We start from the raw sequence: 24,966 nt of genomic DNA, 5'->3' as shown, positions 1-24,966 counted from the left end.
CTCAATCTTGATACTAGTCCATAGCGGTCAAAGTTAGAAGCGTGAGCCTATTAGTAAAGAAAGCCCAAAATTAGAAAATATTGGACATCCAAAAGAAAGCCCAAAACAAAAATATCTACAACCCAAATAAAGACCGTCCATTTACCAATCATCTTCCCTTACCTCAAAAATATCAAAAAATGAAGATAAGGTAGTTTCCCTTATACAACCCCTCTTCTTCTTCAATCTTCAGACTTCCCACACAGCCCTCAACCATGTTTTCCCTCACAGTAAACTCCCCTAAACCTCTCTCCCTCTCCACCCCATTCCTCCCTACCCATCCCCAGTACCCCACACCCTCCATAATCCACAAACCAAATGGTCCAAATCTCAATTCAAGAACCATAACATCACTAATGATGCCACCTTCTTCTGGTGAAAGAAGACAACCTCAATACTCAACATCAGCACCACAACAACAACAACATCTTTATCAACCTTTTAGACCACCGCCTTCACCTTTACCACCTAAATTTCGCAATCTTGATATCAATTCTAAGCTTGAAGTTCTTATAAATAGACTTGGCCTTTGGTATGAATATGCCCCTTTAATCCCTTCTTTAACTAGTGAAGGTTTTATATCTTCTACACTTGAAGAAATCACTGGGATTACTGGTGTTGAACAGAATAGATTAGTAGTTGGTGCACAAGTTCGTGAAACTTTAATTGAGGCTAACTTAGATCAAGAAACACTGTCGTTTTTCGATTCCGGGGGTGCTGAGTTGTTGTATGAGATAAGGTTGTTGAGTACTAGGCAAAGAGCTGATGCTGCTAAGTTTATGGTGAGGAATGGTTTTGATGCAAAACAAGCCAATGAGTTAGCTAGGGCAATGAAGGATTTCCCGCGTAGACATGTGGATTATGGTTGGGATAAGTTTAATGGTGATTCGCCTGGTGATTGTTTGGCTTTCTTGTTTTATAGGCTAGCTATAGAGCATGCTGCTGCTGGTGCTGAGGAGTTGAGGATGGTGGCGATGGAGAAGGCGTTAAGAGTAGTCGAGTCTGAAAGTGCTAGGACTTTGCTTGTTGACGAGGTAGAAGGAAAAGGGGTCGACAAGGAGAGCGTTGTCGATGATGTGGCGATGGTTCCTTTAGTGAGGATGAAGTTAGGGGAGGTAGCTGAGTCGAGTGTGGTGATCGTTTTGCCTGTTTGTAAGGCGGAGGCGAGGGAAATGGAGGTGGAGGCAGCCCCGTGGGAGTGTGGTGGGGTCGGGGATTTTGGAGTTGTGGAGGCAGAGAAGGATTGGAGGAGATGGGTGGTTTTGCCAGGGTGGCAACCAATTGCGGGATTAGAGAGAGGTGGAGTAGCAGTGTCGTTTAAGAGTGGGAAGTTTTTGCCGTGGAGGGAGAAGAGGAAGTACAAGGAAGAGCCGGTTTTGGTAGTGGCTGATAGGGGAAGGAAGGAAGTGACAATGGATGACGCGTTTTACTTGGTGCTTGGTGGTGGCAATGGGAGCGGTGATGAGGCATTGAAAGTGGAAAGTGGGTCAACATTGAAGGAAATGGGGGTTGAAAAGAGCTTGGGAATGGTGCTTTTAGTAATCAGGCCACCAAGGTGGGAAGATGAAGATACTCAACTTATTGATGATGAGTAGGATTGGGGTAAAAATGCAGCCTTTGCTGTATATTGTCAATGGAGAAAATTTTGGGTATCACGGGAATATTTCATTTGAAGACAAGTTCAAGCTTTACTGCAAGATTCCTGATATTCATTCCTTTTTTGGGGTCAATGTGACTTTATATTGTTGTCTTAGCATTTTTAAATTACCTAGTATTTAGCAGAAACAGAGAATGTACAAATTCAGGATTTGCATGCAATGCTGAAGTGAATCTTGGATCATATTTTTGAATAAGAACACCATTTTTCCTAATGGATTTTCTCTTTTAAGTTTTATGCACTTTTGAAAATAATTGTACAACCAATTGTATGTCCTAAGATCAAATCAACAAATGTAAGTATAAGCAGGTAAACAGACAATATGGATAAAATCTCCTCATGCTCATATATATAACATTTTGATAGCAAACACCATACAAGTTTCTGCATTCTGGATTTCAGACCTTTGGCTACACTTCCAACCCCTTTTATTAAACATAATCAAGATTATCATCCCAAGTGTAAAAAGGGGTTAAAACAAGATAAGAAGGCATATTACAATGTCAGTGTGCCATTTATTTAATAGAACTACATAACTTAGCAATCCTTTACCAATACTAGCAGCTTGTCCCAAAAAAAAAAACATGCTTTTTAAGATTTTTGCACAGCCTACATGAGAAAACCTATGGATAAAATCTCCTCATGCTCATATATAACATTTTGACAGCAAACACCATACAAGTTTCTGCATTCTGGATTTCAGACCCTTGGCTACACTTCCTACCCTTTTATTAAACATAATCAGGATTATCATCCCAAGTGTAAAAAAGGATTTAAACAAGGTAAGAGGGCATATTACAATGTCATTGTGCCATTTATTTAATAGAACTACATAACTTAGCCATCCTTTACAAATACTAGCAGCTTGTCCCAAAAAAACAGCAAGCTTTTTAAGATTTTTGCACAGCCTACATCAGAAAAGCTATGGTACCGACATGTTGCTAAACACAACATTTCTCTTCACTTAGTTCTCCTTTAACTCCCCACAATCTTCGATTAAGACAGGGCATGATGTTTTCCCACTATCTGAACCCACCCTTTCCATTTCTTTGACTACACTATAGCCATCTACAACTTTACCAAACACGACGTGTTTGCCATCAAGCCAAGGTGTTGGTACTGTGGTGATAAAGAACTGAGATCCATTGGTGTCTCGTCCAGAATTTGCCATTGAGAGAAGACCGGGCGTCGTATGCATCACACTGAAGTTCTCATCAGCAAATTTTGTACCATATATTGATTCTCCTCCAGTCCCATTTCCTCTGGTGAAATCGCCACCCTGGCACATGAAGTTTGTAATGATGCGGTGAAACCCCGAGCCCTTGTAATGTAATGGCTTCCCTAACTGCCCAATCCCTTTTTCACCGGTGCAGAGAGCTCGAAAGTTTTCAGCAGTTTTAGGAGTCTTATCTTTAAACAGTTCCATCACAACTCTCCCCGCTTTGGCCTTGCCAATCAATATGTCAAAGAAAACCTTTGGATTTTTTGCCGCCATTGTTACTTCTAAACCTGCATTATAACAAGCACACACACCAATGAATACAAGCTAAAAAGAGAATCTAGTGTGACAGTGTTGGAGATTTTCATATAGCCTAACACGATAATAAACAAAACAAAGGGAAAAAGAACAATATCGAATAAATTGAGGAACTGTCCAAATAAAAGAGAAAAGAACTAGCACAACAATTAACAATCTTTTTTCTGGACTAAGCATATTATCTAGACATATACACTTGCATCCCTTCAATTTCTTTTCTTAGCACCCTTCAACTAATATTTCTTATACAGTTGAAAAAACAACATTATATTATTTAAATATACCTACAAGTAGAATAATTATCTAAAACAGAAGGTTTATTCAAATCTGTACTAATAAAACTTAGATATACAAGAACCCTCAGGGGTTGGCCTAGTGGTAATTGGCTTGAGCCTTGGGGTGCTCCCTTTCAAGGTCTCAAGTTCGAAACCCACTGGGTGCAAACAATTTCTGAGGGCCATCGGACTGGGGTAAAAATCCTGAATTACCCGTGGTGCACTTGCGGGAAACTCCTTGCCGAGGGCCTGTGCACCCCCGGGATTAGTCAGGGCTCAAAGAGACCCGGACACCCAGTGCTTAATCAAAAAAAAAAAACTTAGATATACAAGATTATACACATTTCTATCAAGAAAAAGATATCAGAAGTACAAGTTCTATCAGTCATTTTAACTGAATGATAAACTAGATAGCACACATGCTCATTTCTTTCTAAAACATTAAGCACTAATCAATCTTAAGATAAATTTCCCACCTTTGCTACAATAACATCATAAAAGAGCATTGCTTTGGGGAAAAAAAAATAACACAAACCATTTATAAATACAAATTTATAGAAAGAAGCATTTATACTATGTCACTCACAAAGGTGTAGTGGGTGCATAGTTAATCCACATCAATTGACTTAAAATCCTAAATACTTAATTTCAGTCTCATGAAAACAATTCAAGATTCACAAAATATATTACACATAAAAGTATAAAAAGGAATGTACATCACATAACCAAAATCCTCTTGATTAATTGCAGGAGTTGCAGATCAAGAGGACACCAATAAATGGATTTAGTTATATGAACATTTTAATATAGCACAAGATTTGAGCTCCACAGTGGTTTCTTAAAATTCTAACCGTGAAGCCTTCGATATGTGCTTATTCTAAATAATGGTGTTTATGAAATAAAAGAAAATATTTACTGAAATAACCAATTTGGTTAAAAAAGAAGAACATAACATACCTTTGGTTGCACAGGAAGAGTTTTGCAGATAATGTTGAGTGAGGAGGGCTTTAGTAGATTTATTTATAGGGAGAGGCTGGTGTTTTGTGTATTAGGGTTTAGGGTTTAATGTTGGTCTTTTTGCAATGGCTGTCCATCTAGTTGAGAGCATTACATGTTTTGCCCAATATTTGTTTTCAGTGACATTTTGCTTTGCCTACTTCTTTGGAATTTTAAGATCTGCCCCAAGTTTCCCAAATTTCTGATATGTTGGTACACGATTTTTTTTTTTTTTTAATTCATCTAGCATAAGGCTGGCTGGTGGGTCGGGTCGGCCCATTCCCGGTACGATTCTATCCCGATCCCTAGGTAAGGGGAGGGGATTGGGATGAGGCCGGCCTCGGGTAAAATCCCGATTGGTCCCTGACTGGGCTCACACCGGTCTAACCCGGTTCAATTTCAATAATTTTTCTTTTTTTGAATTTCCAGCCGTTTGGACAGTTGCCAGCTCGACCCCAACGGTCAAAACACAGCTATATTCAGCCCCACACCCCAAAACAGCCCCTACACCCCCCCCCCCCCCTCCCAACAAACCCAAACTTTAATAAATTATATTGTGGCTCTATTTCTAAACTATAAATATCCCTCCATGCTTATTCATTTTCATACAATTCGCTTATTCTATCTATATATGTAATATTTGCTAATCATTCAAGTTTCATAATTTTATTTTCGTGAATTGGGTAATATATGAAGCAACTTTCAAGTTTCAACATTTATTTACGGCTTACGGTTACGTCTGTTTCTACGCAGACATTTGGTTTCTCGCATTTAATTTTCCTCTTGATTAATTTTATTTCAATTACTTTTCATACTTTATTTCTATTATATTTTGAAAACTATGTCTCCTACAAAAAATTTAACAGAATTTTCACTTATTCATTAAATATTTTGTGTGCCTAATAGCTTCTGATAATTTAATTTGTAGTTTATTTTGAACAATCTGCAGTAATAACATTTTAAATTTTATTGAGGTCGCAACTTTCAGTTCATGAACATTTTTATCCGTATTCAAAAGCAGTTTTATAATGTAATTTTAGCGCACAGATACAATAACGATAATTTGCATAGAAAATCTTTTAAATTTGCATTTAAAATGTGCACATGTCATGTAGCAGCATTCATAATAAATTATTGCACAGGATATTTGAAATTTTGTATCTAAAGAATAGTGCAAATGTGACGTAGCAACAATTTATGTGATATGAATGGAAACCACTTATAATCAAGACTAGATGGCCCGAGCCCGTGCAAAGCACGGGCGAAGGTTGTTATATAAAAGTGGTTTGACTTTTGCAAGGTACTGCCTTATTCGTTTTGTAGGAGTTTAACTAAAAAAAAAAAGGAAGCAATACCATCAAGTTAAATATTACTCATAACATAATATGCTTCATATTGTGCGGAACAAAGTTATATTATTACATTGCCAAGCTTGCTAGAAAGAGAAAAGTTGTGAAATTCTTGATGTTCTTGGTGTAAGCGGGTACAATCTGGATTCAATCAATTGTTGTCGGCTGTGGAAAAGAGAAGAGAAACTTGTACAGTATCCCGATAAACCTGCAAATTGTAATGCAATGTTTAAGGTATACCATCAATCTTTGAGAGAGTTGGAATAAATGAGTGCCCAAATTAGAAAGTTAAAACAAACGTGTAAAGAAATACAGACAGAACTGAAAGATAATAGGAATAATTGGTTGCACAGTATCCCGATAAACCTGCAAAGTATTACATAAGTCTAAATCATGATAGGAAACTGGAACGTAACACATTAAGTTGGAAATGTTTTACATGTTAAAGACCAGAAGAATGAAAAGAGAAATGTAGAGATTAGAGGAAAGTGATGGTAAAACACCAACCCTGCAAAGCAAAACAGAGGTAAGCACAATATTATCGAACAAAGGGAAGCTCCCTGCAAATTTTCAAGAAATAGAAGCAGGAGAAGATAATTCCCTATTTGTTTTAATTGTTTAGTAGGAGTTAAATAAAATTAATGTAGTATGCCTCATATTATGTACATTTAATAGTGGAACAAAGTTATAGTACTACATTGTAAATGTAACTGGACTGTAGCAGCGATTGTTGGCAGTACGAGATTCATCTAGATTACTTGAAAAAGGAGGACCAAGCATGCGAAGTTACAAGTCACAACTAATACATTCATTTTGTGAAGCCAAAAATAAGATTATTCTTAATTTGCTCTAATAAACTTTAAATTTTATTCTTTAAAGTGATTTCTTTAAATACATGCTAGATATCAAATTTTATATTCCATCCTTACAAACATTGAAGTATACCTTCATGCCAAAATATATACTGATCGTATATCTAAAATTAGGCAACCAGAAAATCTCAGACTCAACTAAATAGAAAGCATGGCATCTTCAATAGACAAGTAGATGAATGTGTACCTTTACTTGAAGTAACATTATATGCTGACTTGAGCTTTAAAAGGGAAGAGACACTCTTTTGGTCTGACTCTGATCTGCATCAGAGATAAGGATGATGTTGCAGTAGAAAACTTGGTGGCAAACAAAAGAGCTAAGTCCATAACTTTTTTGTGTGTAATATAAGGAAGAAGCAGAAAAGAAACATATCATTACACCAACCGTGCCCGTGATGAGCATGGGGTTTTCCCCAACATCATTGTACATATAAGATCTAATATTGGAATTTCGTGGTGGTTCTAATTGTGTTGTAACATTATCCAAAGAAAAGGAAATATCATGCTAGAAAGACAAAAACAGTGAGATTATCAATGTTCATGTAGGTAGTCCAACTTATGCATGAGTTATGCTACAATTGGGTGAAATCTGGACTTTAACAGCTATTGACAACACATATCTCAGCTGGGTCTCCACCAAAAAAAGAAAGGCAAGAATTAGAATTGAGAATGTTGAAAGTGCAATCAAATTTGAAGTATCACTTCAGTTAAAGTTTGATGCTAGAAGTCTTTACTGAATTAGAAAAATACCAAAAGTAATGAGAAGCAAAAAAAATTTCACTTTGCCCACACACTGTAATGCCAGCTAAAATAAACACCAGCTTAACATCACTATCTCTACTGGGAGAAAATCTCTAGCAAATCATAATACCTATGGCAAAATACCCAACAGCTGAGGAGGCACATAAAAGATTTGAGGAAAAGTAAGTATACCATAAGAAAGTTGAGCCAAGAATTCCTTTTTAAAAAAATGCTAAGCAATTGACCAGAACAGGCACCCCGAAAGGATTTGGACACACAGCATACTGATTAAAGCCTTTGGTGTAATGTGCCCTCCCGAGATTTCCTAGTTAGTGTTTCATGTTTGTTGGTTCTTCATGATACATGGATGGTGCTCTTATCTGTTGTATTTTTGGTTCCACATAATATTTAGCAAAAGGCCATAAGATACCGCAAAAATGCCAAAATCTCAATTAACTGTTTATGTATCAAAGTGATAAGAGATATGATATACAAATGTTCTTACAGTCAGCTTCTATATCCACTCGATAGATGACTTGGTAGACCAAAGAGATCTCCTCACCTCCTAACACTGTTAATGACTGGTGTTGCTTTGATGCTGCAGGTGATTGCCACTTCCTTTGCTATTGCTTCCACAGTGTTTGACACTTTCTGAAATTGCCTTTTGTTTCTCTCCATCCATATTGCATGCACCCCTTCAGTATAAACTAGCCTCATAGTTTGTGCAGTTAAGTAAATTTTAATACATTGTAACAGTAACTAAAGCTATAGTATTCTTATATGATATTATTTGGAGATAGAAATCTTATAAAAAAAATTATAGTTGAAGCTATCCATTCCAAAATGGAGCAAACAATTAAAACTGGTTAATAAGTCTAGATCAACATCTTGAAAAACCAAATAATCATCATGACAATCAAAATATAGTTGACCATAAACGGTCTTGGAAAACTTGCAGTATCTTAGTTTGCATACTCTCACTTAGCATGCCATGTTCATTCAGAAGCGTTGTAACATAAAAGGAGATCTCTCCAAGTAAACAATATTCAGGAATCAATATTGAGGAAAAATATTTATCTCCAATAGATTTTGTAAAACCCAAAAGAAGAGAAAGCTTAGCTCTTTGAAGCCAATACCACTGTGAGGTCACAAAACTACAAAGCATGTCGACTGGCATGTGAAATGTACAACCAGCTAATAAGATTCCTTCAAATGTAGTCATACCGAAAATGATTTTTGTAAAAAGATAGCAGAGGGTTCAGTAAAGATAGCTTTATTCTCATGCTATACATGTCATGCTTTTAAAGTACACTTTCTAATACCAACTATAAAAGCTACAAAATCACAACTTTAAGTTGTGAAGCAGGAGCAGGCAAAACAAATGCATAATATGGGTAAAAGAAAGAGAAAATCATTTGTTTAAAGTGGAGACTTACATTGGAATTTCATAGAGGACGAATTGATAGACTAAATCCCTAAAGAAATAGGGAACATCGCCCTTCTTTGATCTTAGACAACACAGTTGTTTGAAGCTCCTCTGTTGAACACAGTCATTGCTTCAGTTGAAGACAGAAACATAGTAATATATGAAAATAAATATATAAATAAATAAATAAATAAATCGAGTCAAAGAAATAAAAATTTAGAAATAAGAAAGTAGTAAATTGGGCAAAATAAATTAAGATTAATTGAATAAATGTAATTTTTATTACCTTTGTTTGATGGACGTATATGTTGTTGGAACATGTAGTTGCAAGACAAAAAGTCAAAAGCAAGCTTCAAAAGAGAATTGATTTCCCTACAAAAGAACTGTTTAAGAATGAATAAATTTTAGTTGTGGTTGACGTTAAAAATTTGTAAAAAGAAAATTGTGGAACATTTAAGTAATGGAATAGGGTAAATAAGTTTTGATATAAATTACCTTTGTTCCGCAAAACGCAAAAGTGATTGCAAAAAAAGGTTATCCTGCAAATGTGTTTACCAGAAAGAATGAAAGAGGGTATAAAGATATAATATAAATATATTCATACAAGGAATAAGAAAGAGAATTTTTTGGTAACCTTTATTTCTTTTTTACTGGAGTTGTTGCTCCAGTTTTTGTTTCAGCTTGAGCGAGTAACGTCTTTCGGTTGGTACTTCTGTTTCTTCATCAAAGGAAACTAAATGTTTCTTTTTCCTTTTGTTGCCTTCTTCAATGTCAGTTTTTGGTGATTCAGGGAGAGAATGCACCATTTTTTCTTTTTCAGTGCAAGACAAAATGTACAATTTTCCAGATGTTGCTTGAGAACTGCGGGAGAATGATTTTATCACTTGAATTATGTAAAAGTTCTGATTTAGCTTGCTTTGAATATTCTGCATTGGTAGCAACTCATCCTGGGGAGAAATATATTTTAGCTTTTTGTTTGATCAATTGAAAAGTGAGATTGTGTAAATTATTCAGTTAGAATGCTCACCTCATTTGAAGCAAGGTCGTAAATCTCATTTGTGGTAAGGGATAATAATTTTTCTACTTCTTTGTTCATAATTATCCCAATTATTGATCTGGAAACATCTTGGAGATTTACATCAAATCTGCACCTGCAAGTGTATATGTGCAAAAGATAATATTTTTTTTTATAAGAATAGAAGTATTGTGGTAAATATTGTGTTTGGATGTATGTGTAAACTTAGAGATAAAAATAACTGCGAATTAACATATTTCGTTGCTTACAAGTCATACACAAAAAGTTTCTTTTTATTAAACTTCTGACTTCTTGTTTGCAGTTGGGACATAGTAAAACATAGCAACTTTTGAGTTTATTTGGAAGTGATACTTTTGCCTCGATGGAGAAGGAATGCCCCTGCATTAAAAGGAAATGTGACTATTTATTATAAGGATAAGTATAGGCAGAAATTATGAATTATGTAAATAGAAATTATACTAACGTCCTGTTGTGATTGAACATTTGCAATTGGGACTGTTTGTTCATCTACTGAAACGCTGATAAGAGATTCAGATTTAGATGTGCTCCTCAGACTGAAAGAAGCAAGCATTTCTCTGTTTTCTGTGACCCTATTCGAGGAAAAAATTAAAAAACTTTAGGATAATAATAATTAGGAAGAATCAAGCACAATATAGATTGGAGTAATGCGGTACCATGTGTGCAATTGTAGGCATTGGGAATAAGGGGGATCAATTTGTATTGTGGTGTTAAATTTTGTTGTCAACGATGTACCTACATTAACAAAGTACAAAGTACAAAGTAATATACCTATATTAATTTCAATAATATTTTCTTATTTATGAAATACAAACTTATGTTACTAATTTAGCTTACCATTGTACTTGGATACCCCAATACGCCTGGCAAAGATAATAGGACATTTTTGAAATTGGTCAAGGAGTTTCCTGCCTTCGTCCTCAATAATAGTTTCTTCCCACAGTTTGAAGGTCAAAGCTTGTTTGCTGGTTACATTAAAAAAGGTAAATATGTCGTATATTTTTAATTGTAAAACAATAAGGATTTTGAAAAATTTACGAATGCACTTACTCAGTATCGATGAGAATGAGTTCTTGCAATCTTTTCTGGACTATTGCAACAAACCTTGGCGGAAGGCAGCGGACAACAATTGCGAGTATATCTATTGGAAAAACAATTTGTATTTTGTTGACACCCAATTTTGTCCCACCTTTCCTCCGAAATACCTATTTTTCGCTTCCAATATTTTGGCAACTTTAAAAAATAATTGTTTGCATTTTTTTACTATAATTATTAGCTTTTATTAATACCGGCATTTCATTATCCTGTCATTATCTTTTACTACCATTACTACTACCATTATTATTACTGTTATTATTATTATTATTATTATTATTATTATTATTATTATTATTATTATTATTATTATTATTATTATTATTATTTGTTATTATTATTATTACCAGTATTATCATAATTTGCGTTTCAACCACCTTATGCATACGCATCGCATTTTATTTCGCACAATTAAATGATAGCGTTATTTATTGTTAAAATATTATTGCACGGCTATTACAACATCATATAATTTTATTACCTGAGCCCTAATAATTACATATTTTTTGTATTAGTTAATATTTTGTCACACTCAGTATATGGTTAATTAAAATAGGGCTTTTATTTATATTTAGAAGCCAAACTATTTCTTGCACTCAGTCCGTATTTTGATTTATCTGACCCAAATCAAAGCTCAATCAACTCATAAACATTTTTTGGACCAGCCCATATTTCGATTTATCAAATCCAATTTTCGGACCAGTCCACATTTCAATTTACCAGCCCAAACCAGCCCATACCCGGTCCAATTTCGACCCGCCCCTTCGTTTAACAAGGAACCATTAGGGTTCCTTGTTCATTTTTTCTTCTATAACGCCGCCCCCTCCCCTTTTCTCGCTCTCTCCCTTCTCTCCTCCATCTCCCTCACCCGCCCCATCTTCCCTTGTCCCCTCTGTCTTCTCCACCTCTCCTTGTCCCCCCACGCTCACTGCCATCCCCATTCCCCCTGTTCCCCTTGCGTATCTCTTTTATTTCAACACAACACAAAGCAAAACCCTATAAATAGTGCCGGGTTGAATCGTCTGAGGGGGGATTTTTTTTGGATTCAGGAAATTCCCCAAGAACTAAGTTCTCAGCCGCACAAATCCCTTGAAAATTTGAGTCCTTTAGCCTGAAAATTCCATAGAATTGGGGGGTTTTTTCTTTGAGTCACGAAATTTCCCAAGAATTAAAGTTTGAGCCGTCTTGAATTCCTTAAAATATTAGTTTTTAGTAGTCAGGAAGATCCAAATCAATTTTTTTCCTTTTTTTATCCGTCTTGTTACTGCCGCGAATCCGGGCATCGCAAGCTCAGATTTGAGAGTGTTCGAGCGTAGATCGGAGTTTCAAGGTCCCATTTCGCTGCACCTGCAAAAGGTCAGTAAATCCCATTTATTTCCTTGTATTTTAGTTTGATATGTTTGTGTGCTGATACGGTTGAGTTTGATGTTAGCTTAATTATTGTGATTAGATGAGTCATTATTATGTTTTGGCTTAGTTGAAATCTTGTCGGATGTTGTTGTTGTTACTTAGTTTAAGATGTTCAGCTTAGTCTGAATGTCGTTTGTTTGCATGCTGAGAATTCAATCTAGTAACTGGTATAGATTTATTTGGGGTCACATTCCTAATCAATCTGGTTAATGATCAGTCTAAACATATATAATCCTTTGTTGTTGTACATGTTAGTTTAATCCAATAAGACCTAGTCAATCTAATATAAATCATCTTTAAAGGAATACAAACATTTAAAATCAATTCTGTCCCTTTTTTGGACTTCATATTTAAAGAATAAAGTTCCAATTTGGTTGAGGTTGCTGTTTCCTTACTATGATTTTAACACTCCCCGGCCTTGAATGAAAATTTAGTTGCCATTGTTTCCATGTAAGTGCTCTCTTTCCTTGGTATGTAATTCACCTTCCCTTAGTTAGATTTCAGTAGTTGTTTGAGTGCTTTAGACTACTTATGTGATTTGCTGGGTTAGTTATGTTTTAGTTCCTGTTAGTAGTTGTTTAGGTTGTATTATTCATGTTTAAGCTTAGATTAATCCTGTTTTATAGTTCTGTAGTTATTCAGTCCCACATTAGGTATCAACTTGGGTTAGTCATGTGCTAGTCAGGTCTACATTGCTTATTTATTCTTCATTTGATTAGTTCTATATTTTAGTTTGTAGTCTGCTAATTATGTGTATGTGCTTGCCCTTAGGTTGTTCTGCAGTGGCTCATTTTATGTCTTGTTTTGGTTAGCCATAGGTCATTTAGCTTATAGCAGTTTAAGCATGGTTTGTCTGCTTAGTGATGATTGATCACAGAATAGTTTAACTGCTTAGTTGTGCCATACATGTCCAGCTTTGACTGGTTGTGCATCAGTTAACCTGTGGGTTTGCTTGACTATATCTTTATGTGATATCATATGTTGGTTAGGTTTATGATTATTCCCCATATCAATTTAGCAGAAATCTTGTTGATACGAGCATGTATGCTTATTTAGATATCTGAGTAGTTTAATATAACATTGAATGTTGTTTCAGTTTGATGTCTCTATGTGATTCATGAATGCATTAGTGCTAGTCTAGGTCACCTACAAGGGGTCTGTGTAATTGTTTGATCTGTCCTTATATGTCTGGTGTTCTCATTAAGTGATAATCTGAGTTAGAACTGGCCTTGTATGTCATTGTCATCCAAATGCAGTCATGTCCACCTGTTTTCTTGATGGTTAATCTGTGTGTGATGTCTAAGAATGTCTAATAATTTATTTGACTGATATATGAGATGTTGTCATATGTTTGAGATGTTTTGCATGAACACTTTGGCTCTGAATTTCTGTTTCATCTTAAGTGCTGTGTTGGTTTAAATTTTAAACATATTAAATAAGACCATATTTAATGACATCACTTGTATCCTTCTGTGTTTACCAATTCCTGTGATTTGAATACTTGTCCTTGTCTAAATTAAACAGTGGTCTTATATGCCTACATGCTATCAGTGATAGCTTATAGTTTTCCCTTTGTGAAATCAGTATCCCTCATGCCTATTCTTGCTCTATATTGTGCCAAAATGTTTCCAGCATATAGATGTCTTGTTACTGAACTTTAGCATAAATGAATGATTATGTACAAAGTGTTTCAGATAACAGCATATGTTAAACAGTCCATTAATCATGTTACTTTACATATATGGTTAACTATGATGTATTCTTAACTACTATATAATTTTTCCCCTCCTCCCTTGCTGTCCAGCCTTATTTGAAAGTAGTGTTTTGCAATTTCTGTCTGTTCCCAGTTTTGTTGCCATCTGGGCAGTTTCAATTAATTTTTCTGGTTAGGCAGGGGACTGAGTTTTTGTGTTTTCTTTGGTATGTTTGGTTTTGGTCTGGGACATATGAGATACCCATGAGTTTTCCTTCCCTCTTTCTGAGTAACAGAGGGAAATAGATCTCATGCTCGTTTTCTGTCAGAAATGGGAATCTTCAGTTTTACTTGTTGTTCTGTTTATAGAAAGATTGATGGTTCAACATGCACTGTGTTAATTAAAAGTCATTAAGTTGCTCATAGATTGCTATACTTAGTAAAGTATAAAACCAGATCTGTGGAGCATGTTTGGGTTTGCTGTTTGCTTGATATTTTGTTGTGATCCCTATATTGCAAGCATGTTCGATTGGTCGTGCATATGTATGTATGAGATATACATTAATTATGCACGGCATATACATAATCTGTTTTTGAGTTTATATTTGACATGTTTAACCTTATCCGTTGATTAGATACTAATCCTTTTCCTTTTTTTTTTTTTTTTTTTGTGTGCATGACCATCTCATACGAATTCGAGGGACTCGTTCTTCTCCCGCATTCGGAGTTGGGCTAAAAGCCCAACGAAATCTTTCCGAGTCATTCCCTATCAATCCTGTCCGCAGCAGAAAATAGAAAACAGAATTTATTGGGCCGAAGCCCAATAGCAAACAAATTCGCAGCAGCCTTTTAAAATGGACTGAATCCATTCCAACAGCAGCATGACTAACAGTCCGAAAATGGGCTGAGCCCATTTAACATCATTTGCTCCTCTGTTTTATTTTTTATGCCTTAATCTTGTATTGCACAATTAATACTTTATTTTGTTTGTTTGTTTCCTTAGATAAAATGAACCTTAGCAAGATTAGTAGGTTTTAGTTTTAGTAATGGGTAGTTAGTTTAAGGAAGATTAACAATTAATCCCATAAGTTTCATTTTCTGCTTTTTATATTAAAGTTATTTATGGTATCTATAATATTTACTTCTAGAATAATTGATAGCATAAATTCATATTTTGAGTTAAAGGAATCATATTTCATTCTCATTATCTTAATTTCAAAACATCACTAATATGCAAATATAAATTCCAATATGTTTTATAAATCACTCTCCAAGTTTTGAATCAATCACACATATTTTAGCTAAGTTAATAAGAGTCAATAAAAAGAGAAAGAAAATTCACTCCCCTTGCATCCTATTTATAAAAAAATAAGTCTAGATTTTTACATTGCCATATTCATATCACATGATTTTATTCAAAGTTTAAATGTGCTAAGTCCTTTCTTAAAAGTTATCACTTATATGCAAAATGTCGTATTTCCGGCAAGCTTCATTTTAAAATAGCATTTTTATTTTAAATCTTAGCAACATTTATAGTTTATTTTAAATAGCATTTGAGGTCTCTTTTTTGTGCAAATTATCCTACAAGTCTTGTTTTAAATAGCATTTTTATTTAAAGCTTCAGCATATTTCTTAAAGCTTATTTTAAGCAACATTCTTATATTTTCCTTAAAAACCTTAGCAACATTTCCTAACCCTTTTCTTGAAATTTAAAGCACCTTATTTAGCATTAATTCATTAAACTAAGTTTGGCCGGATAACCATAGTTAACGGATTCTAAAGGATGCCTAACCCCTTCCCTTTAGGATAATATAGAACCCTTACCTAGAATCACACTGATTAAGCAGATTATTAACGGAGGTTTAGCCAGCTTTACCTTAGTTAATAATTAGGTGCCCTAATTCACCTTAAATCAATTAGGTGGTGACTCCTTAAAACAAAGCAATATAGGAATCTCCAATATGTTGTACTCCCGCTTCAACCCGGTTAAAATGGGGTATGACATATTTAATAGATGAATGTGTCAAAAGTTAAACTGAAAAGAAGTAATATAACCATACTAAATTCTACGACCTTAAGCTGCTCTTTGGTAGACTGGGAGGCTTGATTGTTGATGTCTTCAAATGATGTAAGATTCAGCTTTGTGGGCGGTGGCAATTCATCCTCATCTGGACTATCTTTTTCAATTGGATCAACTATGGTTTTTTTTTTGTCAATAATCCACTCAAATGTATGCAAGGATCTTTCATATCTCAAATTTGGTACTTGTATGCGCGCACCCGTAATCAAATAGGTGTGGAACAGCTTGAATATATCTTGATAAGAGGAGATTTCATCACCGTAAACAATAGCTTTTATTTGGTCTTCCTGTGAATGATTCATAAAAAAAATAACGAAACAGATATACATAGGGTATGACAGCTTGGCGACTCCGCTGGGGACCTTTAGGTTCTTAACCATAACAACTTAGGTTAATAATTAATTTGTTGGATGTTTGGTTGTTTTTCTTTATTTTTGCCTTTATTGTTGCTTTATTTGTTTCTCTTATGTTCTTTTAAGTGATTGTTTTATTATGTGAAATCTTCTATGTAATAATATGTTACTGCTTTCTTTAACTGGCATTCCGTTCATACTTCCTCCACTTTTGGAAAACTCACACATATTCACACACTTAAAGTGGTTTCGCGGTTCGCGGCCGTGCACTACTAAATTACCCTTTAGTTGAATCGATCTTGTGGATTTAGTCGATCGGCGGTGCAGCCACGGACTTTCCACCCCCAAGTTGTCCGCTTGGGGGAACCTTGCGTCATAGGAAGCCAACTCCTAGTCAGCTTAAGATAGAGCTAAACCAAAACCCTTTTTAAGGACATGCACGAACCTAGGAGGCTTAATACCCAAGGTGTATTAAGTCCATTAGTCAGCCTTGTCCAAATGTCCGAGTGGGTCTATGACCCCAAGCGACGGTCATCACGTTATGTATATTGATTTGAAGGATAAACATGTATGTTATATGGACCGTGTGCTATTTAGGTAGAACTAACCATTTATGAACGCAGGTAGCCATGAGTCAACACAACATTTACCCGAGGTTTAGCATGGTTTTGAGCGTTCCTCCTCAACTAAAAGCATGGTGGATCGAATTGGGTGACTACGGACAACGGGTAGTACGTGGAGCGTTGGGGCATTTACCGTCTTTGATGGATATCCAACCGTGTAGAGACATCATCGAGGCAGCAACTGTGTTTTGGGACGAGAAAAGGGCCGTGTTTAGGTTTGGCAATAATGAAATGGCTCCATTGTTAGAAGAAATAGGGGGCTATGTAGAAAATGCTGCTTTGTTACGTAAGAAAAAAAAATGGCAAAATTGTGGCATGATTATTCCAAAAGAGCCTTCACCAAAAGAATTTGTTGACAGTTTCGGATTTAGGAAGGGTAAAGGCGTAGAATGCTTACAAGGGTCTACGATACCGTTTGATTACCTGTATCATAGATTTGGCTATCAACGAAGTTTCACTCATCATCAAGATGAATTCTTCTCGCATGACTCTTGGGAGCAAAAACGATGCTTTGCCTTCGCAGTATGTTTTTTAGGCACTATGGTATTCCCTAAAGGAACAACAAGAGATATTCACACCCGACTCATTACTATAACTGAAGCTCTATTTAGTGGCGCTGATGGGAAATACTACACAGTGGTCCCTATGGTCGTGGCAGATATCTACCGAGCATTAGGACGTTGCAAGCGCGGCTACAAGCATTTTGAGTGATGCAACTTGATTTTACAGATTTGGTTGATGGAACATCTTCAAAAGGTTGACAGAAGTCTAGCGCTTCGGAAGCAGACGGGTGAAAATCACGTTCAGGGACATGTTCCAGGCGCAATTTTGACTAATAGAACATTCGAAAAACCAAATTGTGTAGAAGGGTGGGTAGGACTTCTCAGCCATTTGAACGATGATTCAATTCAATGGATGTTCAGTTGGTTTCCATCCGAGGGTTTGGTGTTTCGTACGAAGATCGTGCCATTTTTAGTTTTGATGGGACTTCGGGGCTTGCAACCTTACGCCCCATTGAGAACTTTAAGGCAATCTGGAAGAAAACAAAACATACCTTTAGTGGCAGACATGGATCATTATCGATCCGACTACAAGGAAGGAAAAATTCCTTTTGCAAAAGAAGTTATCAACATGTGGAAATCGAGGGAAACTATGAAAGCAGATTCAATTGAGCCAAATAGATACCAAGCTGGATGCGAGGATAACTATCTGGAGTGGCTCAAGAGCAACGAAGGGCCTTCCTCATTTTAATTAGCTTGTGAAAGTCAATTAGTCATTGTAATAATTTCTTTTACATTGGGATTTTAAAATTCTAAACATTGTATGGGGCCTTCAATTAATAGCACATTGGGATGACATATAATTGCATGTTTTATCCTTCAAATCCGCGTTAGGCCTACCTCTGGCACAAAAGAGGTCCTTTGCATAATAGGTTGCGCTGTATTTTCTTTTATTATGTGATTTGCTTGCTATGCAATATGTGTTTTGTTTGCTATGCAATATGTGTTTCTTTCAACGTTGTTTGCTCAATGTTCACATTATTTTAAGCAACAGTCATTCGCACTATACTAACGCAGTTTTCTTCATTTTTTGAAGGTTTTATTTTACTTTTTATTATTCCCCCAACGGTTGATTCGCGTTGACCGCAAGCTGGCAGACCATCTATACTTTACAAGATCAAAAACACGAGCATCCAGCGATATGAATGATTCAGGGGCATCCGAACAAACTGGCTTGGGACTCGTCACCCTTCCAAGAGACGAACCTGAGGCTTCAGGAGGAGGAAATGATGAACTCATTGCCCAGTTGTTGCAGCAAATGGCCAATATGCAAAGTGAAATTGAGCGACTGCGAAATCTCACCAACCTGTCCATCACCCTAAACACTCCTCACCCTGAACAAAGAACAAACACGACAATCCCACCATCCTTTTCGCCTGAAGATTCGCCCGCTCCTCAGCCCTCTCCCTTAAACCCTCCGCTTTACACAGTCTATCCAAATACTACCAATCCCCAACAAACTAGCCAACAACAAACCATCTCACAACAATCGAATCCACAGCAAGCCATTCCACCCCTGATCCACTCGCAACAAACCATTCCGCAACAAACCAACATACAACAAACCACCCCGCAACCAAATGACCCGCAACAAGCCAACCCCCAGCAAATTAACTTCCAACAAACCAATTCGCAACCTTTCACTACTCCCTACATTCCTCAACCTGCAGTTACCCAAACTAGCCTACATACCCAAAACTACCAACCAGCTCACCACATACCATTGGCACACATCGCTAGCCATAACACGCAGCATGTGCCACCGGTATATGTCGCAGAGGCTCAGCCTTTCACTACCCAGTTGCAGGCCTTGCAGCATCTAGAGGTTGACCCTTATGAAGAGTTGGAAAGGGAAGCCAGGGCAAGAGCGGACGAGAATGTAGCGAAAGAGCTTCGCAGTCTGAGAGAAGCAGTTAGAAATATCCAAACCAACAAAGGATGTGAAGGACTGGAGTACGAGGATCTATGTATTCATCCTCACATCGAGTTTCCCGCTGGATATAAAGTACCAAAATTTGATATGTTTGACGGAAAGGGAAATCCTCGGGCTCACTTGAGGTCATACTGCGATAAGCTTGTCGGAGTGGGAAAAGATCAGGCCATTCGGATGAAACTATTTATAAGGAGTTTGACAGGAGAAGCACTTGATTGGTACACATACCAAGATCCGCAGAAATGGCATAGTTGGGGAGAAATGGCCCAAGAATTCATGGACAGGTTTAAGTTTAACACTGAGACTGTCCCAGATAGATTTTACTTGATGAAGCTGGAAAGAAAATCAACAGAAACTTTCCGAGAATATGCTATGCGCTGGAGAGCAGAAGCTGCGAAAGTCCAGCCCCCAATGGCAGAGAGTGAAATGACAACGCTTTTTGTACAGTTTTTAAAAGATCCCACATACTATGAGAGAATGTTAAGCGTCCTCGGATAAAAGTTTTCCGAAGTCATCAGATTGGGAGATTCCATTGAAGAAGGAATCAAAACAGGAAGAGTTACAAATCTTGCGGCCTTGCAGGCTACAAGTAAGGCAATTCAAGCAGATTCAGCTAAGAAGAAGAGGGACGGAGTGTCCCCGGTCATGGCCATCCAAGAACGAAGACCGAACCATATGTTAACTTACCAATACCCTTCATCCCAGCCTTCATACTACAGCCAATACACCCAAGCCCCTCAGCCTTATTACCAACCTCCACCCATTCCCCTTCCTGTTTACCATACCCAACCATCATATCACTCTCCTCGAGCACCTGCCCATCAAAGCCCATCACAATACCAGCCAACCTACTCACCACAACCCCAATACCAATCACCAAACCGTCCACAAAATGCACCCAGACCGCGCCCAAATGTCTAAAGAAAGCCAGCCAAGACTTACACACCGTTAGCCGAACCCTTAGCCCAACTGTATGAAAGGCTGAGAACTGCAGGGATACTCCAATCGATTCAGGGAAGAGTTCCTAATCCCATTCCTGGATGGTATGACGGGACTAAACGTTGTGCGTATCACTCAGGAGTTACTGGACATGACACCGGAAATTGTCTTGCTCTCAAGGACAAAATCGAAGCATTGATCAAGGAAGGGGTCATACAGCTTAAAGAAGCTCCCCTAAATATAAACAACAATCCGCTGCCCAATCATGGCGATGAAAATGTGCATATGATTGCTATTGACGAAGACTGCAATTTGGAAGGGACTATTGTGCCGATTAAGAAAGAGGAGAAGGTTGAATCGTCAGCTTTTGTTGCCCCAGTAATCACGGTTCAAATGAGGGCCCCATTTGAAGTGCTCACTCCAAGGCCTAGGATCACAACCTTAGTTGCTCCAGCACCTCCTCGCAACACCAAAGCAGTTCCCTGGAATTATCAGTCCGATGAGAGGGACAAAGCAAAGGGAAGATTGGTGGTGGAATCTGTTGCGGCCGGAATAACTAGATCTGGGCGGTGCTATGCTCCCGAAGAGGTAGAACGAGGGGCACCAAGTAAGGAAAATGGCCAAAATAAGACTGTTACTGAGGCTGAAGTCGAAGAATTCTAGAGGAAAATGCCAACCAAAGAATACTCTGTTGAAGAAAACGCCAGCTCAGATTTTCTTATTGGCATTGTTGATGTGTTCTGAAGCTCATAGGAACGCTTTAACGAAAGTACTGAATGAAGCCTATGTTCCGCCTGAGACTTCCAGCGAGAAACTGTCAACTATGGTGGGGGAAATCCTTGAAGCCCACAGGGTTTATTTTCATAATGATGAATTGCCGCCTGAAGGTTTGGGGCATAACAAGGCATTGAACATCACCATCAGATGCAGGGACAAATTCATCTCCAAGATATTGATTGATGGAGGTTCAGCTGTGAATATATGTCCTGTTACTACTCTACGAGCCTTAGGGATTGACGTCAGGAAACTTCGCGACAGTCAGGTGAGAGTCAAAGGTTTTGACGGAGCCCAAAGAGGTGTTGTTGGAGAGATTGACTTAGCCTTGGAAATTGGGCCTATGGAGTTCATGGTGGAATTCCAAGTAATGGACATATCTGCTAGCTACAATCTGCTGATAGGAAGGCCATGGATCCACATGGCTGGCGCAGTTCCCTCTACCCTGCATCAAAGTTTGAAATTTGTCTGGAACCAGCAAGAAGTGGTAATCCATGGAGAAGGCAGCAATTCAATTTATCCTGAAAGCTCAGTCCCTGTTATCGAAAGTGTAGAAAGGTTGGACGGGTCTGTCTTCCATATCAAGGAAACTATGTGTGCTGCTCAAGCAAGTAGGGTAAAATTTCCACAGGTGCTTATAATGGTGGCATGGGAAATGTTGAAGAATGGTTTCCAACCTGGTCGAGACCTCGGTTTGAACTTGGATGGCATCGTGGAACCGATTCAGTTACCCGGGCAGAAGGATACTTTCGGTCTCGGATATGAGCCCACTCCTGAAGAGATCGCATTGGCTAGTCTCAAAAGAAGAAGTGACATTCCCTTGCCAAAGCCTGTTCCTCTCCTGAATCATTCATTTCTCAAAGCATCCCCCGCCCAAGCATCAGAGGAAGAACCTGAAGACAGCCTCTTGGAAAGTTTTAAGAGTCTATTCATTACCGAGGAGGAAACTGAGTGCAACATGGTTTCGGATAAATGCTCCGAAGGCCCGACTATCTGGGACGCTGAGCCTGGGTGCATTTTGAACAATTAGACTTGTACCCCGCCTCCGGTTCTCCGGGAGTCTTGGTAGACAATTTGTATTAAATATCTAATGAAACAATACGATTCAAAACTGAGTCCTGAATAGTGTTTATGCTTTTGTTGTTTTGCCTCCAAACTTTTGAAAGCTCAAATGCAAAATTCAAGCTATGCTTTTATTTATTATGCCGTCTTTGTTTAATTGATTTTTCTTTTATTTTTCAGCAATCCAATTAATAAATCTGCCGATACTATGAATGTGACACATAATGAAACAAGCGAGCCCATAGTAAATGCCGAGCAAGACTCTGAAGAATACGAAGAGGATATGCAACCTGAAGGATTAACTAAGGATTTTGAATATTTTGAGAATAAGCCTAAACCAAATTTGGATGAAACAGAAACTATAAATTTGGGAAATTCAAAAATCGCGATGGAAATAAGAATCAACGTCCATTTGACTCCGTCACAAAGGGAAGAATTGATCAACCTTTTGAGAGAATATATAGATGTGTTCGCTTGGTGTTACGATGATATGCCAGGTTTAAGCACTGATATTGTTTCGCATAAGTTGTCTATCGATCCATCTTGTCCTCCGGTAAAACAAAAGAAGAGAAACATTAAATCGGATTTGAGTTAAAAAATCAAGGAAGAGATCTCCAAGCAATTTGATGCAAAGGTCATTCGAGCTACAATGTACCCCACTTGGCTAGCCAATGTCGTGCCCGTACCAAAGAAGGATGGAAAAGTCAGAGTATGCGTAGATTATCGGGATCTCAACAAGGCTAGTCCGAAAGACGACTTTCCCATCCCGAATATCCACATACTCATCGACAATTGTGCGAAGCATGAGTTGCAGTCCTTCGTTGATTGCTACGCAGGATATCACCAAATTCTAATGGATGAAGAAGATGCTGAGAACAACATTCATCACACCTTGGGGAGTATACTATTATCGGGTAATGCCTTTTGGGCTCAAGAACGCAGGTGCTACCTATATGAGAGCCATGACCACTATTTTTCATGATATGATCCATAAAGAGATCGAAGTCTATGTGGATGATATCATCATCAAGTCACGGAAGAGTTCAGATCACCTGACGGATTTGAAGAAGTTTTTCGACAGGTTGAGACGATACAATCTGAAGTTAAACCCCGCAAAATGTGCATTTGGTGTTCCTGCAGGAAAGTTGTTGGGTTTTATTGTGAGCAGGAGGGGTATTGAGTTGGACCCTTCGAAGATAAAGGTCATTCAAGAATTGCCTGCCCCAAAGAGTCGAAAGGACGTGATGAGTTTTCTCGGTCGCCTTAACTACATTAGTCGGTTCATAGCACAATCGACGGTGATATGCGAGCCAATAATCAGGTTGTTGAGGAAGGATGCTGCTACCAAATGGACTGAAGATTGCCAAAAAGCTTTTGATAGAATCAAAGAGTATTTTTCTAGTCCGCCTGTTTTGGTGCCCCCAGAAGCCGGGATACCTTTGTTATTGTACATGTCCGTGTTGGCAAATGCGTTTGGATGTGTGTTGGGACAACATGATGAAACGGGGAAGAAGGAGCAAGCAATATACTATTTGAGCAAGAAGTTCACGCCTTACGAGGCGCGATATACTTTATTGGAGCGCACCTATTGTGCCTTGACTTGGGTCGCACAGAAGTTGAGACATTATCTGTCTGCACATACTACTTATCTCATTTCAAGGATGGATCCACTTAAGTATATCTTCCAGAAGCCTATGCCTACTGGGAAGCTAGCCAAATGACAAATTTTGCTAAGTGAGTTTGATATTATATATGTTACTCAAAAGGCTATCAAAGGGCTGGCAATAGCCGATCCTCTTGCTGAAAATCCCGTGGATGAAGAATACATACCCCTTAAGACTTATTTCCCTGACGAAGAGGTGTTGTTTGTCGGGGAAGATATCTCCGAAGAATATCCAGGGTGGAGAATGTTCTTCGATGGGGCAGCAAACTCCAAAGGAGTCAGGGTTGGAGCAGTCTTAATTTCAGAGTCAGGCCAGCATTATCCCATTTCAGCAAAGCTGAGGTTTCCATGCACCAACAATATGGCAGAATATGAGGCTTGTATTCTTGGTCTCAGAATGGCCATTGATATGAATTTACAAGAACTTCTGGTTATAGGTGATTTAGACTTACTGGTTCATCAAGTGCAAGGCGAATGGACCACTAAGAACGTGAAATACTTCCCTACCTGCATTGTGTGCAAGATTTGTGTAAAAGGTTTATCAAGGTGGAATTCAAACATGTTCCAAGGACTCAAAATGAGTTCGCTGATGCTTTGGCAACCTTGTCTTCTATGATTCAGCATCCAGACAAGAATTACATAGAACCTATCAAGGTGAATGTGCACGATCAACAGGCTTACTGTTTCTATGTGGATGAAGAGTCTGATGGAGAACCTTGGTATTATGATATCAAGAAGTATCTCAAGGCAGGAGACTATCCAGAAGGCATAACCAGTGTTCAGAAGAAAACACTTCGAAGGTTAGCAAACCATTTTTTCCTAAATGGAGAAATCC

The 24,966-nt window shown here is 37.7% G+C and overlaps 4 protein-coding genes and 1 long non-coding RNA gene across 5 annotated transcripts; 1 reads left to right on the top strand and 4 right to left on the bottom strand.

Annotated features, from left to right (window-relative positions):
• Positions 1-154: 154 nt before the first annotated feature.
• LOC132616150 (rubisco accumulation factor 1.1, chloroplastic-like) lies at positions 155-1,910 on the top strand. The gene has a single exon (XM_060330758.1). The coding sequence runs from the start codon at positions 255-257 to the stop codon at positions 1,632-1,634; it is 1,380 nt and encodes a 459-aa protein (XP_060186741.1). The 5' UTR covers positions 155-254; the 3' UTR covers positions 1,635-1,910.
• A 493-nt stretch (positions 1,911-2,403) lies between these two features.
• Positions 2,404-4,617, bottom strand: LOC132616151 (peptidyl-prolyl cis-trans isomerase CYP19-3-like). Its single transcript, XM_060330759.1, has 2 exons — positions 4,466-4,617; positions 2,404-3,205 (listed from the first exon to the last, which is right to left on the bottom strand). The coding sequence occupies exon 2, from the start codon at positions 3,189-3,191 to the stop codon at positions 2,661-2,663; it is 531 nt and encodes a 176-aa protein (XP_060186742.1). The 5' UTR covers positions 3,192-3,205; positions 4,466-4,617; the 3' UTR covers positions 2,404-2,660.
• A 1,239-nt stretch (positions 4,618-5,856) lies between these two features.
• On the bottom strand, positions 5,857-8,168 carry LOC132615011 (uncharacterized). Its single transcript, XM_060329561.1, has 3 exons — positions 8,029-8,168; positions 6,913-6,986; positions 5,857-6,061 (listed from the first exon to the last, which is right to left on the bottom strand). Exons 1-3 carry the CDS (start codon positions 8,142-8,144, stop codon positions 5,940-5,942), a joined length of 312 nt encoding a protein of 103 aa, XP_060185544.1. The 5' UTR covers positions 8,145-8,168; the 3' UTR covers positions 5,857-5,939.
• A 130-nt stretch (positions 8,169-8,298) lies between these two features.
• On the bottom strand, positions 8,299-9,520 carry LOC132614510 (uncharacterized). The gene is made up of 3 exons (XR_009572322.1): positions 9,388-9,520; positions 9,179-9,275; positions 8,299-9,022 (listed from the first exon to the last, which is right to left on the bottom strand). It is a non-coding gene; the product is annotated as an uncharacterized LOC132614510 (long non-coding RNA).
• A 583-nt stretch (positions 9,521-10,103) lies between these two features.
• Positions 10,104-11,982, bottom strand: LOC132612751 (uncharacterized). The gene is made up of 6 exons (XM_060326845.1): positions 11,910-11,982; positions 10,997-11,087; positions 10,784-10,911; positions 10,603-10,681; positions 10,392-10,518; positions 10,104-10,306 (listed from the first exon to the last, which is right to left on the bottom strand). Exons 1-6 carry the CDS (start codon positions 11,980-11,982, stop codon positions 10,133-10,135), a joined length of 672 nt encoding a protein of 223 aa, XP_060182828.1. The 3' UTR covers positions 10,104-10,132.
• Between the last annotated feature and the right edge of the window lie 12,984 nt (positions 11,983-24,966).

Source organism: Lycium barbarum, chromosome 10, assembly GCF_019175385.1.
Source record: "Lycium barbarum isolate Lr01 chromosome 10, ASM1917538v2, whole genome shotgun sequence".
NCBI classification, from domain to species: domain Eukaryota; kingdom Viridiplantae; phylum Streptophyta; class Magnoliopsida; order Solanales; family Solanaceae; genus Lycium; species Lycium barbarum.
This window is presented reverse-complemented; position numbering and strand designations above follow the sequence as displayed.